The sequence below is a fragment of the Lissotriton helveticus genome, chromosome 4_1 (assembly GCF_964261635.1).
Source record: "Lissotriton helveticus chromosome 4_1, aLisHel1.1, whole genome shotgun sequence".
Taxonomy (NCBI): Eukaryota; Metazoa; Chordata; class Amphibia; order Caudata; family Salamandridae; genus Lissotriton; species Lissotriton helveticus.
Genome location: NC_136063.1, coordinates 932,781,740 through 932,800,171, shown reverse-complemented (window position 1 = coordinate 932,800,171; position 18,432 = coordinate 932,781,740). Strand labels below are relative to the sequence as shown.

Sequence of the window (18,432 nt, the reverse complement as noted above, 5' to 3'; positions counted from 1 at the left end):
TAAGCTTTTATATAAGATTAGAATCAGGGCAATCAAAAATTCACAGTAGCAATAACTTATTAGTTTCCCTTAAAAGCACGTGTCTCATCACTCTGCAATAAATACTTAAATGAATAAATATTAAATATTAGATAACCGTGGGCTTGGCAACAACCTTGCTCCTAATCAGCACCTGCAAGGCAATATTTATAAAGACATTCAAATAACATTGCATCAAGCATCAATAACCATTTCTTCATATAAGCAACCATCTCATTTAGTGACTAAAAGCATCCGGGAAACTTTGCCTTGGACAAGAGTAAACCGTCCATTAAGTAGGAGCAAAACATTTCATTCTGTATTAATGGACATCACAGTGAAGATTGGGCATCAGCTCATTAGGCGAGAGAACTGGGCATTCATAAAGGCACAGATGCCCCTGTATTCAGCAAAAGCACTTCCTTATACCACCATTACCCAAGCATCAGGGCCTACACCAGCTGGCATTCGTCTGGACCCCAGGCAGGGGTTAACCAATGTCTTGGCCCAGTTCAGAGGTCTGGCAGTCTCGCAAGAACTTCTCCCCCACCCAGAGTCATCTAAGGCCAACAGGGCCCAACCACGATGTTCCCCGGGGGAGGGGCGAATTCGGGGCCTTCTCTGGCCTTCCGCCCTCCTCCCCTGGGGGTTACCTTCTATATTCGGCCCTCCGGGGCCCTTGCGGTGGGTCAACTGGTGTAGGAGGGCTCGGACTCCTTCGGGAGCTCTCCGGTGGTCTGGCACTGTGGGGGGCAGTCGCGAGGTGCAGCCGGGCTTCACGAGGCCCCGCGGGTGCAGCAAGCAGGAGAGGATCTCTCGCTCTCGTCGAGCGCTGCTGCGGGATCTGCCGCGGGTCCCAGGCCTACCGAGTCTCACTGGGCCCAGGACCAATCGTAGGAGACAGGGAGGAGGCGCGCCCGCAGCTGCCGGTTGCAGAGCAGCCTGCGGGGGCGTGTAGGCCTCACGCTCGACAGCAGGAAGTGGTGGAGGGGGCGCGGCTGGTGACGCGGCAGGCGCCCCCTCACCATGTGACAGGGGAGGCAACGGCTTCGGGCCCGGAGCGGCCTTGTGGAATGTGGCAGCGGAACTCTCCTGGTCCCGGGGGCCACCGAGGGGGTGATGAAGGCAGCACCGGCCAAGGGAGTGCCAGGCTGCGACGGTGAGTTCCGCAGTGCGCTCAGTCTTTCCAGCGCTGAGGGGGCAGTCTCAACTCTAGCGCTTTGTGACAGAAAGGGGCTCTGGCCTCACATCGCTTCGTGAAATAAAGGGGCTCTGGCCTCACAGCACTTTGTGACAGACAGGGGCTCTGGCCTCACATCGCTTCCCAGTGGGGGCACAGTTGACGAGCGCTGGATAGATAATGCTGGCAAAATAGCCGTCGCAGCTATCAGGCAGGTCAGCGTTCTAGCGCTGAGGGGGGGGGAAGAGCGCTTCTCAGGTGGCCCAAGTCACTTCAGGTTTCAGCTCGCAGTTCAGTCAGGGGGGGTTGGCGCAGAGAGGGGAGAGCGCTTGGCAGGCATATCAGTACCTGGTTGATCCCCAAGATTCCTGATTAGCGCGGGAAAGCTTCTTCTTGGCGCGTGTTGGTTCTGACGCCCTTTGTTTGTAGTTCCTTGGTTTCTTGAGGGGGGGTTAGAGTTGAAGGCTTGACAGCAGGTCACTTCAGGTGGTCCCTGGGTTCCCCTCCCGCTGGGCCAGATCAGTGGGCTAGTTCAGGGTTCCTCACTCTACTTGGAAGGCAGCACCTAAGCCCTGTCACTCCCAGTGCTAAATCTCCTGCGTGGGTCCCCCAGGTCAGTGATGCCCCAACTCTCTACTCTGCTCTGACTGGAAAGTTTCCCTCCCTTTCCTTATATAGCGACAGTTGGCAGTTGGCAGTGGCAGTTGGTGTCACCTCCCCTGTTCTAGAATGTTCCAGGAGCTTCCCTCATTCTAGCTATAGGCAGGCTGGAAGGCTGGCATTGCTACATAGTTTAAGGGTTCCAGTCAGCTCCTGGCTACTAGAGTGCGCCTAAAAAGACCACGCTGCAGTAGCAGGGGTCAGTGGCAGCCATCTTAGGGGAAGAGAGCATCTGCACCTTAACATTGGGAAACAATGGGAAGGTGCCCAGAGACCTAAGGCCAACAAAAAGTAGGTGGGAAAAATTAGGCCAAGGCGAAAAAAAATAGGGAAGACCACCCTAGGCCTGACAGGTCTAACATTAACCTTGAATCGTACCAACAGAAATCTATCCCTTTCATTAGATAGGAGTGAAAGGAAAGATCCATACCCTGAACAGTTTTTAAAAATAAATGCCCCTATACAATGGGTTTCACAAGCTCTATGTGTTCATGTTGTAATAAGGGACTTTTGAGAAACAAGTCTCTCCCTTTTTTGAGTTCCAGGGGGTACAGGGACTAATAACTGCAGTATATGTTCACCCAACCCATGCTGGTAAAAGCTGCCTTCATATAAGCAAGCCAAGGGAGGATTTGATGCATGTTGTCAAGGGTCAGACAATCAGACAAAATCAGTCTATTTATTTTGCAACCCTCCCCAGTCTATATCTTGATCCAGCACAGCAAGGGTCTGAGAGCAACAAGGTCACCAATGTATCTAAAACAAAGTTCCTGACGAACAAAAAAAGCTGGGGTACTTTGTGGACCCGCAGAATACACCTTAAAATGTATTTTCTGTGAGTTCAATTTTATCGACCGTCATGTAACCCCATACATCACTGTCATATAGCTCCTTGGAGATGCACTTGGACTTAAAATACTTAACTAGAGGGTCCAGTCACCATGAGGCCAACCTCTGTGCAACACTAGCTACAGTCCCCGTGGTCTTGACCAAATCACAAGTCTTACCCTCAACTAGGGGTTTAAAACTCATATTAGCATCAAATAGCACCAGCAGGTAAGAGAAAGCTGGGACCTTACCCAGGGTATGACTCCCCACCTTGAAGGTTTTGAAACTGGTGGAAATTCAGCGATGTTAAGAACTCTCTCCGCAAGTCGGGCTTTAAATATGATATGCTCTACCCTGCCTGTCTATGAGTTGAGGTCAATGGGAGGCCTCGCTCCTTGACAACCCAGCAGAGGCAAACGACTTTTGCAAACACTTTGCTTTCAAGTCCTCCTCTTCTAGACAGAACACACTACAAATTACTGGATCACCGACTCCTGCTCCTTAGTCCCCTTAGAGCTGATATGGCCTGCAGTATTTGGATTCTCCCTCAAAATAGGGACTACTTCTGCATAACACATGTGGACTGCCCCAGACAGTATGCTTTGCTAATCATTGCCTTCTTATTACTTTTTCCATACAAATGCTGTTTATATGTGGTTGATTCTTCCTTTCTGCTTCAGCTATTCCTCTAGGAACGGGCCACACCAAGCAAACATGTTAACTCTCCCCCATGGAGAACACTGCAGTAGCCTCATTGGGATTGTTTAGTTCTTTGTTTCTCCTTTTTGGGGCTTTATTGGATGTTTTCCTATATAGTGGGAGTGGGGGGGGATAGGTGTGGGCCCTTTCTGCTTTCTCTTCAGTTTTGTATTTGTTTGTTACCCTTTGCACAACAGGTACACTATATGCCAGCTTATGACATGGCGCTGTTCTTTTCACACCTGTTTACTCTATGCCATCTCAGAAAGGGCCTGTAGAGGTGATAGACATTACTTCCCTTACATGAAAGATATGTGGCATCAATTATCCAGGTAAAGGCAAACAAGTCCTCTCATATCTGTTGCGACATAGCCTTCCTTCAGGAAACACGTATCCTACCCAATGGCGCCCAATCATATGCGACTACTTGGAGCCCCCACCCCGCTATTTCTCCTCTCATGGCTCCTATTCCTGTGGATTCTGCCCCCTCATGCATAAAAGCAGCCTCTATTCCCTCCATAAATGTCACTCGGACCCAAATGGATGCTATTTAATCCTACAAGGCAGCCTCACTGACAAACGAGTACTATTAGTCAACATATACGCCCCGAACACTGAGTATCCTCAATTCTTTCAGGAGTTTTATGCCCATATGGGACATGCAGATGCCAACTTTGTATCCTATGAGATATCCACTCCCAACCGCAATGCTTTTAAACCTCCAAGGTATAGACTTAAGTGCCTCCTAAGGCGGCGGCCTCCAACTCCATTGACGTTTAGTATTGTTGACTGAATTTCGCGATCTGTCTGATAGGGAAATCGCATATCTAGGGAAACACACTAGGGCTCCGTGCTATGGTGAGGGGGCGCACTCGACCGCACTTTTGTGCGGATAATCCACCCTAATCGCCTAGGTAGTTATGTCGATGAATTGCGCACCGTCTCTGAGTCCTCTGTTTTTGCTGGCGAAGATGTTCGGGCAGAGTCCCAATGCTATTATGAACTCCTTTGTACATCCTGCACTCCTGACAATGCACCAGAGATCCCATCATACTTGGTGGAGATCGCCATAGGTCTGGCCCACTGATGGCCAATGACAATTTTTTAGCAAGATGATTTTTTGCGAGGAGGTCACCCAGGTGATCGACTCTTTAGACAGGTCCAATGGCCCTGGCCTTGATGGCCTTAGGAGAGCTTTCTATAAAGCTTTCAAACAACATGTCACCCACATCTCTTTGCAGTGGTCAACAGAATCTCCTGCCAAACACCTGCTTTAGTTACCCTATTGGATGCCGAAAAGACGTTTGACCCCTTGGAGTGGCCCTTCTTGAAAGAAGCTCTGATCAAACTGGGAATCCCTACCGCGCTCATCTCCTTGGTCATGCTCTTATATCCTAATCCTGTGGCATGCATGTGAGTCAATGGTTCCCTTAATGGACCCTTTGGTCTGCCACCTTCTGGAGCGCCACATACATAAGGCTCCCGCGCTTCATTTTTAAAATATTTTCGTCCGGAGTCACGTTGGGTGTGAAAATACAGCCCCAAAAAAATGCTCTTTTGGCCCTGTGGGACCCTCTGATCATTCCTATGCGGTCAGGCCGCTTTTACCCTGCCACCTTTTCTTCTTTTTTAATCGTTTTTCTTTCTCCTCATACCAAGTGAAAAGATGGCTGTCAACACTTCCTGGTTACAAGTGTTGGCAGCCAATCAGAGGCAAGCTCCACTGTGGCACTTACTGGATGTACTGAGCAGGCTAGTTGGACCCCACACTGAAAAAAACATAGGTTTCAGGGACGTTCTAGTTAGTTGGAGATTTCACTCGTACAAAACCATAGAAATAGTCAGTAGACCTAACTTTAACTCGTGCCCATGCAATGCACTGCTGATGACGTCACATATTACATCACTCGTGACATGCTCAGTGACATCACTGTTGACATCTCAAATTTTCCATTGGGCATACAAGTCACACAGTCCTTAAAATAACAAACGGAGATGTTGGTTCACCATCTGCCTACTGGCTCAACTACTGTCTCCCGATTGGATAGAAAATAGTCAATTGTGACATTAAATTGCTTACATTCTCATGGTTCTGCCTATGTCGAACACCTACTTTTGCCACACTGATGAAGGCTGATTGCTGAAACGCGTATGTGGCCAATAAAGTTATGTTGAAAGCCCCGGGAGTGTTCCAGTTGCTTTTTTGGATGTTGAATGAAATGGGTCACACCCCCGCTAATTGGAGGCACCAGTTGTGAGTTCAGAGGAACTGATGGGAAACGTGTATGTATATAAACGAATTACACAGTTATTATAATTTAAATACATTTAACAACAAACAATTAGTAATTTTTAATTCAGATTAAATAAAATATACATTTTACTTTCTGGTTGATTTTTTTAAATAAATATTTAAATAAATAATTTTGTATTAGCTTATTATATTTACAGGAAATATTTTAACATACTTTCAAGATAGTATTGCTGTAGGATTTATTTTCAATTTCTTTTAGGTTTAAAAAAACTATAAAATACATTAAAATATTTTCATTAACTTATTTTAAAGATTAAAAATCCCCAATACTACACCATAGGGAGAACTCTGCCCTGGTGAAATAAGTGTGAAAGGTTACCAGTGGCAACTAGTCACTTATAAATTTGCCTCCACCCTCTAGTTTCAGGGATCGAGGATATGCACATTTCCACTGTGTTGTAACTTTACATGTGAAAACGGTGAATAGCCAAAAGCAGTAAAGTTACTACAAAGTCTAAGAGTAAATGTGCACGTTTGCCGGTATTTCTACTTTTGTGAATAGGGATGATAGTCTTTTTTGACCTGTAATTATTGACCTTTTCCTTGTGCCACATTTTTCTCAATTATTCCTATCCAGAGTAGAAACTAGCCATGCATTCTTACGTCTCACAAACGGCTCCTTTAGATGACACTCAACATAATATTGTAATGACAAAAGTAGCTGACATGAGAGCTTTCCATTCACAGATTTGCTGTAATCAGGATCAGGGTATTTCACAATAAGTCCCTCAAAGCAAGATTCTGGTTACATTTCTGGATTTACCAGAGAGCTTAAATGATCTTCATTTCGATGAGGTTATGTACATTTGTTATACAGGGATATCTTGAATACCTGGCAGGATCCAGTCTTTCTGGTTCTAGGTTGTAGACCCCAAGATCTGAAGTATTTTTACAGCAAACTAGCAGTGTAACTGTTCTTTCTTCACTCCAAGAAAGAATTTGCCATGACATGTTTCGGTGAGAGGTTAGTGTCTGCTATTTTCTCCCACAGTCTCTGACCGAACAGAGTTGAAATGTTCAAACAAAGGTTACGATACTGTTTTGTCTAATGACTCATCCATAAAGTACGATATCAATATGTATACTTAATGGATGCTTTAGATGAAAATCTGTCATTCCAGGCACTTGCAACACAACACAGCGATGTAATGCATTACAATACATCTCTGCATCATACTACAACATAACACCACAAAACACACATAGCTGCACTACAGCACAGCATGACACTGACAAACTACACAAGACTATAGTACACTGCACAAAAATATGATATAACACTGCAACACCACACTAACTTACTTATTCTGTACACTATAGCAAAGCATTTGACTACACGCCAAGACAACCTAACCTTATACAACTCTACTTCACACCACATAGTCCTTTGCAGTACCCTAGGGCCCATAAACATCACACTACAACCCTAAACTGTCAGGAAACTGGCTTTTTGCATGTTCCCATCCCAGTTCTTGACCCTATTTGAGTACTAGTTGCTGTTTTTTCGACTCAGTGCACTTAGGCCTGTTAACCTGACCCCAGTTCCAGTGTACTGACCCATTATAAAAGATTTCTTGAATTGGATGATCCCAATTTGCAAGCACTAACTTACTTGTGAGTCCCTAGTATATGGTGCAGAGTGTGACAAAAGACAAGAAAACTACCAGCCTCCCACTGCAGACTAGATGGGTAGTGTTCACAATGCTAGTTTGACTATGGCATTGCCAATAATGGCAAAGCCACCCGTTCCCATAATGATATATGTAATTCACCCCTAAGGAAGCCATATAGACCCCTATGGCAGGGAGCTGTATATTGTTAAGCAAGACATAGAAGTTTATATAGCCTTAGCAGCAAAACCCTTAAAGTTGTCGTTTTGATTAGGAAAGTTAGTCCGGCTAACTTCTGAATGGGACTACCTTACATCAAATTCAACTTGATGCCCAAATCGAAATTAATGTCACTGTTAAAGTTAGGCAGCTTTTAAAAAGTTGACACTCTGTGCCCTAGATAGTCCAGTGGCTTTGTGCAGGCCCGGGCCAACAGACAGCTTTCTGCCCACCTGGGGAGACATGTGAACAACTCCAAGGCTTAAGCACAAAGGCAGTTGCCGCAGACTGAGGTGTCACCTCCTCTCCCAGAAAGGCCAACTGAGGTGTTAGCCCAAAAGGCAGGCTCAAAGGAAATGCCCCCTTTAAAGGGTGACAACACACCCGAGCAGGATGACTTTTGTTCCTGCAGACAAGTTGGAGGCAGGAACGGAGAGGAAAACACTGTCCTCAAACCTGTTTTCCTGTGGGCTTGACAGTAGCAAAAATATTGCATACTGGGATTGCGAAATGCCTCACATAACTTGAACTTTGTCGCAAAAAAGGAGTGGGCCTACAAGCCCATTGAATAGTGACCACGTTGTCCCCCCAGGCACTTTCCCAGGATAAAATAGGCAACCCTGGCATGCTAAACCTCAGTACACATTGGATTTGGAAAAATAACCCAACAAAGACTGTCCTCCTGCCCTTGGAATAGCACAAAGAGAGGATTCACTGTTGGAAGGACTGCACCTGCTGCACTTTGGACTAGTAAAATTTGGACTGTGCCTGCGGCTCCCGGCTTGGGAAAACATTGATCCCAGAGCCAGATTGAAGCAGTGACTCCAAGGGTTAGTTGGTTGGCCCCCTGGAACAGCACCATGGATACCAAAGTTGAGAAAGCCGAAACCGGCAAAGCAGTATCCTCTTCAGAGGAATCACCACTGACTGCTGTTGGGTGCTCCTAGAGACATCTCCGATGTAGCCAAAAGTTGCACTCGAGTCTGCTGGACCCAGGACTGCTATCAGAGGATTTCTTGCCTTAGAGGGACACTAGCCTCTACCAAGGATATTAGCAGTGATTGATGTGTCGGGAGCACACTAGCCCAGCCGCTGCTTGCCTTCGACTGTCACAAAGAGAATGCCATGGGACCTCACATGCAGTGGCCAAAGTTGCCCCACCTGACCCATGCACCAAGGAATCACCCACAGCTCACCCTTGTCGACTGCACAGCTCCAGGATGATATGTGAACATCTTTTCTGCCTGCATCCCCAGCATAGAAACCACTTCTTTGTTCTATATGGTGGTTGTTTTCTAAAGGCTGGAACTGAACTGAAGAAGGGTCTGGTGGCCAGGTCATTGCCCAAAGTGACCTTAAGTCAGGCTGAAGTTGACAAACTAACTGTTTTAAACATTTACAAAAATTACAACCTTTTGTTGACCAGTTCTGTTTTGTGGTTGTATTTCAAGTTTTTTTTTATTGTTTTCAAAATACATATCTCTGGAACCTCCAATGAAATTTGAACATGGATTCTAAAAATGTACAAAAATATGTTCTATTTTCATAAAGTATTGTTGTATCTCTTGTGTGACTTTCTTATTCCATTGTTTGGTGCTCTTAAATGATTCACACTAAGTTCCTTTGTCTAGCTTTGCTGCTCGAAGCCCCAGATACCCAGGGTTGAACAAAGGTGATACAAACAAGCTTCACTGGACCCAAGACAGTTTTTGTGACTGTATTCCATGATAAGGCTTCTACTGCCATATCATATAATACTCTGAAATTCTCACATAAATAATATATCATACCATGAGACAACCACATGTTCAAATGAAGCACATTGCCTCTTATTCCCTAGAATGCCCGGTAAAGCAATGGAGAATCACAGTTACCTTTTTTCGATGTTCCAGGATTTTACAACATAACAAGATGTTCTCATTTGAATTTGCAGAAGCAGATGTATGCAAAAAAAACATAAGGATGTTTATGTCCATGCGCCGGATAGATTCCATCAGTCGAACTGTAATGACAACCCAGAGAAACAGACACATGTACAAATAATGCCCAAACAGAGGTTACTTGACATTTTTCAGAAGTTTAGAAAAAAGTGTCACAAGATATTTTTAACTTGCAGCAAAATTTGCATGAAATACTAAAGAAAGGACACTTGTCCAAGATGCATTGGTGCTTGTGCAAATTAAGTTTCATGTTATTTTCTTACAGATTGATTATATCTGGAATTCAGCGGTAGGTCTTGCCACATTGAGATTGACACATTGTGTTCATTTTAGACTTTTACTCCAACTGGTAGGATCATAATTGGTTTTTGTACCTCATTCCACAAAACTTACAGGTGCTTCGTTTTAGCTTGCTACTCAGGGTGACAGCTGTTGTGATCTTCCGTCCCTGCCCCGTTCCGCCGTGGCTTTTGCCGTTTGTTGCGGAGGGCTAAAGGACCGGACATACCTGACTAGCACTTGTGGGTTGGGAACAGCTGATGTGTGCGCGAGACGCCTGACTCACTGCTATTTAAGCAGCATGCCGGCGCGGACGCGAGAACACCAGCAGTAGGTCTTGTCACCTATCATTTTGCCCTGCTGCTATTTTTAAAAACCGCATTGAGATTGACACTTTGTGTTCATTTTAGACTTTTACTCCACCTGCTGGGATCGTAATTGGTTTTTGTACCTCACTCCACATGCTTACCAGCACTTTGTTTTAGCTTGCTAATCAGGGTGGCAGCTGTTGTGATCTTCCCTCCCCGCCCCCGTTCTGCCGTGGCTTGTGCCGTTTGTTGCGGAGGGCTAAGGGACCGGACATGCCTGACTAGTACTTCTGGGTTGGAAACAACTGATGTGTGCGCGAGACGCCTGACTCACGGCTATTTAAGCAGCATGCCAGAGCGGATGCACAGAGGGCGCGCCGCTGGCACGCCAAAGGCAAGCCCGTCTGCGCTCATCCGCGCCTAGATCGGGCCCAAGGCCACCCCCCCTGTCCGTTCCCTACTGATCTTGGGCCCAAGTTTAAAATATACAAGAGATACTCTTGTAAGTCTTAACCCCCAGATGAAGGATTCCTGTCCGCAACTCGATCCTTTGAAAGAGCCTAAGGTGTGCCCTCTGTGTGACATGAAGTTCCTTTTCACCAAAACAAAATGCAGCTTTAACTCGCATCAAGTCCTTTACCCGCAAACAGTTTTGCAAAAGTCCCTCCAGGGCCTACTCCTGAATACACGCTCTTTAATTAAACACAACATTGAATTCGCCGAGGTGCTGGAAGCTCACAATATAGATATGGCATTTGTCACGGAGACGTGGGCAGATGGAACAAAACGAGGAGAAATTAATAAATTTCTCCTTGTTGCGCCTCCCTCCGCCTCCGCTGGGGAGGCATAGAATTCACACTCATTTCCAGATTTATGATTCCTTGTGAATCTGAAAATGTGTCTGGTTCCATAGGTGCTGCGTGTGAACACCCATAGCAACACCCATTGAAAGTCCCTTTCATGCAAAGTGCTGCGTGTAAAGGGGTCATATTTACAAGGACAAGCAAAGTCACACAGGGTGGCTTTTCCTGTCCTTGTAAACATGGAGCGTTACCATGCACCACCGGTACAACACAAAAAATGATGAACCGGTGTGTCAAGGGGCTTGTAAATCTGCCCCTCAGAGTACATTTATGTCTAGTGGCATGAGGTAATGAGGGGTTTTGCTTTCGACCACTTACCTCCCTCAGGGACTGGTCTGCAGCAGCAGATTACTGCCCGCAGGCGGCCTCGCATGCGGAACTACAAGAAAAAACAGAAAGAATCATTTGATCTTTCTCTCTAAAACCAGATTTCACCATTTCATCATATTGATATACAATGTTACACCCTGTGCCGCTCAGCCATTTTCTCGTTGAAATGTAGTAACTAACTACTGAAGGGAATCCGCTATATTCAAATGCCATGGTCGGGGAACAGTCGGAACACTGTGGACTAAACCATGAGTGTTCCAACTCCGCTACATCTACAGCACATGCATTAACCACACATATGCCCTAAGCACGCATATGTGTGGTTAAGGCAATATGCATACTAACTGCTGCCTGCTACGGACAGAAGCAAGAAGACCTTGCAGGAAGCAGTGAGTTTATTTGTGCTGGGTGTAGTTTTGGGCTGGGGTTGTTTTGTTGTAGTTTAGTAGGCTGGTGGGTTTGGGGTAGTTTTATAGGCTGGGGGTGAGTCAGATTTTGTTTTGCCGGCTGGAGGGGGTGGGTCGGGTTGGTTTGTTGGCTGGTGGGTGGGTCAGGAGTGGTTTTGTGGGCTGGGGTTGATTCGGTGTTGTTTCACGTTCTATGAGTCTCCTCGGTGAGCTGCCCTATATCTCACTCCTGCCTTGAAGGGGAAGTAAATTGTTTCACCAAGTGTAACTCTTTCACTTCACACTGAAGGCCTGTAGTGGAGCGAGCTCTAAACATGATGTTTGTACAACTATGGGAAAGAGATCACAACCATACTTTTTTTTTAAAGAAACTAAATTGATTGTCAACAAAATTGAGAACATCTCAAATGACAACTCTTTTCATGAAAGTGAAAACTTTAAAGTAGGCACTATAATTTGCTCACTACTTATCCTCCCAAACTTTTAAACTAACATTGTAAGTTGGGAAGAAACCGCGGGGAAGATCTAAATGAAACTAACGCAGCGCGATGAAGCAAGTCATTTTGCTGTGCTGCACTGCGTTAGTTTCAAAGCACAGGGATGCAACCTATTTTCAACAGTATGTTGCATCTCTCTGCTTCCCCTTGCGCTGGCACAGAAACAGCTGCAATGCGCTGGCGCAGGCATCCTTGCACAGTGGTGCAAAGATGCCTGTGTCATTGGGAGATTGTTCTTGTGCAGGAAGGGGCACCTTCTGACATTCTGACACATTTCCAGATTTACGATTTCTTGTAAATCTGGAAATGCATCAGTGGACATGGGTGTTGCGTGGGAACACCCATATCAACACCCATGTCCTGCCCCTAACACGCAAAGGGTTGCATGAACTGGGGCGATACTTACGAGCACAGGTTAAGTCACGCAGAATGACTTTACCTGTGCTTGTAAATATCACTCAGCAGGCTACGCCACAAGTGCCTCATGCAACTAGATGCACTGCGGCACATAGGGACTGTAAATCTGCTCCCATATATTTAGGTCCGATCATTTCTCAGTCACCCAACAAAAACATAGTTCAAAGGTCACTACAAAAACTCTTCTCGCTCCCTGTGTTTTTAGTAGGTGACACTATATTGTTTCCTCTCCTGTTTTAAAACATTGCATGTCTTATGTTTTACCTTTGTTCACCTGCAGCTTCTTTTAGAATCGGGACTTAACATGTGAATTTTCACTCAAATAGCAGTACTCATCTCTATTTCAGAAACTCAAACCCTGATAATGACAATTAAGCATAATACCTCATTTACACTTACAGGCATGAAATCAAAACTCACATTGTTGGACATCCTGAATTGAGTAAAATTCAAATTTCAAGAGTGGTTGATGGTGCTCACTCAACTAGACTGTAGACAATTAACTAGGAATCAAGAAAGAAAAGTAATGAGTTGAGTCAAGAACTTCAGTTGTCACAATAATTTTAGAGCAAAGGATTCCATGAGCTGTGAAAGTCGGAGATTAGTGGCATAGCCTCCCATAGTAGGAAACAGTATACAATATATGCTTTATAAACACTGGAGATTCAAGACGGGTCTGTGAACTATGACCTTATTTTTTAACATGAATCATTTCTGATGTCTAAAAGGGATTATAAGAGAAAGAACATTATCTCTATATCCAGGGTTCAGTTCAGGGGAGGCGAGAGGAGAAAAGAAAACTTGATTCTCACCTATGCTGTTGTTATACTAAATCCCCAAATACCAAAATATTTTAATATCATTTCGCCAAATAGAATGAGAAAACACCTTCACTGCAATGTGCTGTACAAAAGAATTCCTCACTTCTCATCCCTAAAACCCAGACCTTAAGTTACTGTTTTCATAAAAGGATTGGCCTATATCAGAAACTGTGGGGATTCACATGTTCATCAAGTAACACTCCCTTTCTATAAGTGACTACTAAAAAATTGTCTAGACTTGGGATGAAACATGTTGGCCCCATGGAACCTTGTAAATGATTTTTAACTATCCAAAGTGCTTTTGTTACATGGAATCAGCTTAATTTTGCTATATGAGAATAATGCCCTAAAACATCACCTGCTTGTGACACAACTATTCTCTGTCTACTACAGCGTTATTGTTTAAACATATTTTTGGTTGCTTTTCAAGTTGCAAGTTAAATGTATAAGTATGAAGGAAATTGATGGTAAGAACAGCTCAAGATGGCACCTAGGCTGTTCAAAAAGCCTTTAAAATTAACTAATCAGCTAATTTATAAGTTACTGGAGTAAGTATGTAGATGAATCAAAATAAGGAATGGGCAGGTCTCTTGGAGGGATTGTAGTTGGCATAAGAGACTTGTTGTAGGGGAGCATTACACTCCTGTTCGCAGAATGGATGTGTGGGTGACAGTGATATGTTATGAATGCAGGCCACCCAGTGCCCCTGTAATAGATTATGTGTGTGTGTGTATATCTTTGAACTGGATGTGAGGACAGACGTATTGTGAGAGTTCAATGAGTTGGAGTTGGAGGGTGGAGTTGGAGGGTGGAGTTGGAGTTGGAGGGAGGAGTTGGAGGGTGGAGTTGGAGGGTAGAGTTAGAGATGGAGGGTGGAGTTGGAGGGTGGATTTGGAGGGTGGAGTTGGAGTTGGAGGGTGGAGTTGGAGGGTGGAGTTGGAGTTGGAGTTGGAGGGTGCAGTTGGAGTTGGAGGGTCCTATTGGCTATGGCAATGCTTGTTGGTAGCACGTAAGGACAGCGCTGTTGTGGTGCTGAGTGATGATGTGGATGGGCTGAGTGAAGTGGTGGTGTATTAGAGTGATGTGGTGGTGTCCCAGAGTGAATTGGTGGTGTCCCAGAGTGAATTGGTGGTGTCCCAGAGTGATGTGGTGGTGTCCCTGAGTGATGTGGTGGTGTCCCGAATGATGTGGGAGTCCCCGAGTGATGTGGTGGTGTTCCCAGAGTGATGTGGTGGTGTCCCTGAGTGATGTGGTGGTGTCCCCGAGTGATGTGGTGGTGTCCCTGAATGATGTGGTGGTGTTCCTGAGTGATGTGGTGGTTTCCCTGAGTTATGTGGTGGTGCCCCTGAGTGATGTGGTGGTGCACCCGAGTGATGTGGTGGTGTCCCTGAGTGATGTGGTGGTGTCCCGGAGTGATGTGGTGGTGTCCCTGAGTGATGTGGCGGTGTCCCCGAGTGATGTGGGAGTCCCTGAGTGATGTGGTGGTGTCCCTGAGGGATGTGGTGGTGTTCCTGAGTGATGGAGGGTGGAGGGTGGATTTGGAGGGTGGAGTTGGAGGGTGGAGTCGGAGTTGGGGGGTTGAGTAGGAGTTGCAGGGTGGAGTTGGAGTTGGAGGGTGAAGTTGAAGGGTGGAATTGGAGGGTGGAATTGGAGGGTGGAGGGTGGGTTAGAGGGTGGAGGTTGGAGGTTGGAGTTGGAGGGTGGAGTTGGAGGGTGGAGTTGGAGGGTGGAGTTGAAGGGTGCAGTTGGAGTTGGAGGGTGGAGTTGGAGTTGGCGGGTGGAGTTGGAGTTGGAGGGTGGAGTTGGAGGGTGGAGTTGGAGGGTGGTGTTGGAGGGTAGAGTTGGAGGGTGGAGTTGGAGGGTGGAGTTGGAGGGTGGAATTGGAGTTGGAGGGTGGAGTTGGAGTTGGAGGGTGGAGTTGGAGTTGGAGGGCAGAGTTGGAGGGTGGAGGTGGAGTTAGAGGGTGGAGTTGGAGTTGGAGGGTGGAGTTGGAGGGTGCAGTTGAAGGCTGAAATTGGCGGGTGGAGTTGGAGGGTGGAGGGTGGTTTGGAGGGTGGAGGTTGGAGTTGGAGGGTGGAGTTGGAGTTGGAGGGTGGAGTCGGAGGGTGGAGTTTGAGGGTGGAGTTGGAGGGTGGAGTTGAAGGGTGCAGTTGGAGTTGGAGGGTGGAGTTGGAGTTGGCGGGTGGAGTTGGAGTTGGAGGGTGGAGTTGGAGTTGGAGGGTGGAGTTGGAGTTGGAGGGTAGAGTTGGAGGGTGGAGTTTGTGGGTGGGGATGGAGTTGGAGGGTGTAGTTGGAGGGTGGAATTGGAGGGTGGAGTTGGAGTGTGGAGTTGGAGTTGGAGGGAGGAGTTGGAGTTGGAGGGTGGAGTTGGAGGGTGGAGTTGGAGTTGGAGGGTGGAGTTGGAGGGTGGAGTTGGAGTTGGAGTTGGAGGGTGGAGTTGGAGGGTGGAGTTGTAGGGTGGAGTTCGAGGGTGGAGTTGGAGGGTGGAGTAAGAGTTGGAGGGTGGAGTTGGAGTTGTAGAGCGGAGTTGGAGGGTGGAGTAAGAGTTGTAGGGTGGAGTTGGAGTTCGAGGGTGGAGTTGTAGGGTGGAGTTGTAGGGTGGAGTAAGAGCTGGAGGGTAGCGCCTTGAGACCTTGCGGTGATAAGGCGCTATATAAGAACCTTTGACATGACATGACATGACATGCCCTAAAACATCACCTGCTTGTGACACAACTATTCTCTGTCTACTACAGCGTCATTGTTTAAACATATTTTTGGTTGCTTCTCAAGTTGCAAGTTAAATGTATAAGTATGAAGGAAATAGATGGTAAGAACAGCTCAAGATGGCACCTAGGCTGTTCAAAAAGCCTTTAAAATTACCTAATCAGCTAATTTATAAGTTACTGGAGTAAGTATGTAGATGAATCAAAATAAGGAATGGGCAGGTCTCTTGGAGGGATTGTAGTTGGCATAAGCAGACTTGTAGGGGAGCATTACACTCCTCCTGTTCGCAGAATGGATGTGTGGGTGACAGTGATATTTTATGAGTGCAGGCCACCCAGTGCCCCTGTAATAGATTATGTGTGTGTGTGTGTGTATATCTTTGAACTGGATGTGAGGACAAACGTATTGTGAGAGTTCAATGAGTTGGAGTCGGAGGGTGGAGTTGGAGGGTGGAGTTGGAGATGGAGGGTGGAGTTGGAGGGTGGATTTGGAGGGTGGAGTTGGAGTTGGAGGGTGCAGTTGGAGTTGGAGGGTCCTATTGGCTATGGCAATGCTTGTTGGTAGCAAGCAAGGACAGTGCTGTTGTGAGGCTGAGTGATGATGTGGTTGGGCTGAGTGAAGTGGCGGTGTATTAGAGTGATGTGGTGGTGTCCCCGAGTGATGTGGTGGTGTCCCCGAGTGATGTGGTGGTGTCCCCGAGTGATGTGGTGGTGTCCCTGAGTGATGTGGTGGTGTTCCTGAGTGATGTGGTGGTATTCCCAGAGAGATGTGGTGGTGTCCCTAAGTGATGTGGTGGTGTCCCCGAGTGATGTGGTGGTCCCTGAATGATGTGGTGGTGTTCCTGAGTGATGTGGTGGTGCCCCTGAGTGATGTGGTGGTGCCCCTGAGTGATGTGGTGGTGTCCCTGAGGGATGTGGTGGTGTTCCTGAGTGATGGAGGGTGGAGTTGGAGGGTGGAGTTGGAGGGTGGATTTGGAGGGTGGAGTTGGAGGGTGGAGTTGGAGGGTGGAGTTGGAGGGTGGAGTTGGAGTTGGAGGGTAGAGTTGGAGTTGGAGGGTGGAATTGGAGGGTAGAGTTGAAGGGTGGATGGTGGAGTTGGAGTTGGAGGGTGGAGTTGGAGTTGGAGTTGGAGGGTGGAGTTGGAGGGTGAAGTTGGAGTTGGAGGGTGGAGTTGGAGGGTGGAGTTGGAGGGTGGAGTTAGAGTTGGAGGGTGGAGTTGGAGGTTGGAGTTGGAGGGTGGATTTGAATGGTGGAGGGTGGAGTTGGAGGTGGAGGGAGGATTTGAGGGTGGAGTTGGAGGGTGGGGTTGGAGTTGGAGGGTGGAGTTAGAGGGTGGAGATGAGGTTGGAGGGTAGAGTTGGAGGGTGGAGGTGGAGTTGTAGGGCGGAGTTGGAGGGTGGAGTTAGAGTTGGAGGGTGGAGTTGGAGTTGGACGGTGGAGTTGGAGGGTGGAGTTGGAGTTGGAGGGTGGAGTTGGAGTTGGAGTTGGAGATTGGAGTTGGAGGGTGGAGTTGGAGTTGGAGCGTGGAGTTGGAGGGTGGAGTTGGAGTTTGAGGGTGGAGTTGAAGGGTGGAGTTGGAGGGTGGAGGGTGGGTTGGAGGGTGGAGGTTGGAGTTGGAGGGTAGTGTTGGAGTTAGAGGGTGGAGTTGGAGGGTGGAGTTGGAGGGTGGAGTTGGAATGTGGAGTTGAAGGGTGCAGTTGGAGTTGGAGGGTGGAGTTGGAGTTGGCGGATGGAATTGGAGGGTAGAGTTGGAGGGTAGAGTTGGAGGGTGGAGTTGGAGGGTGGAGTTTGAGTTGGAGGGTGGAGTTGGAGGGTGGAGTTGGAGTTGGAGGGTGGAGTTGGGGGGTGGAGTTGGAGTTGGAGGGTGGAGTTGGAGGTTGCAGTTGGAGGGTGGAGTTGGAGTTGGAGGGTGGAGTTGGAGGGTGGAGTTGGAGGGTGGAGTTGGAGTTGGAGGTCGGAGTTGGAGTTGGAGGGTGGAGTTGGAGTTGGAGGGTGGAGTTGGAGGGTGGAGTTGGAGTTGAAGTGTGAAGTTGGAGGGTGGAGTTGGAGTTAGAGGGTGGAGTTGGAGTTGGAGGATAGAGTTGGAGTTGGAGTTGGAGGGTGGAGTTGGAGTTGGAGGGTGGAGTTGGAGTTGGAGGGTGGAGATGGAGGGTGGAGTTGAAGTTTTGGAGTTGGAGGGTGGAGTTGGAGTTGGAGGGTGGTGTTGGAATTGGAGGGTGTAGTTGGAGTTGGAGGGTGGAGTTGGAGGGTGGAGTTGAATGATGGAGGGTGGAGTTGGAGTTGGAGGGTGGAGTTGGAGGGTGAAGTTGGAGGGTGGATTTGGAGGGTGGAGTTGGA

At 47.2% G+C, this 18,432-nt stretch overlaps 1 protein-coding gene across 1 annotated transcript in view; it reads right to left on the bottom strand.

Annotated features, from left to right (window-relative positions):
• Window positions 1–18,432, bottom strand: part of LOC144828091 (uncharacterized) — a 73,159-nt gene that overhangs the window by 24,626 nt on the left and 30,101 nt on the right. The window contains exons 2-3 of the mRNA XM_078686220.1: window positions 11,237–11,297; window positions 9,403–9,530 (exon numbers count right to left, since the gene is read on the bottom strand). Of these exons, the coding sequence (XP_078542346.1) occupies window positions 9,403–9,530; window positions 11,237–11,297 (189 nt within the window). The remainder of the gene's footprint in view (window positions 1–9,402; window positions 9,531–11,236; window positions 11,298–18,432) is intronic.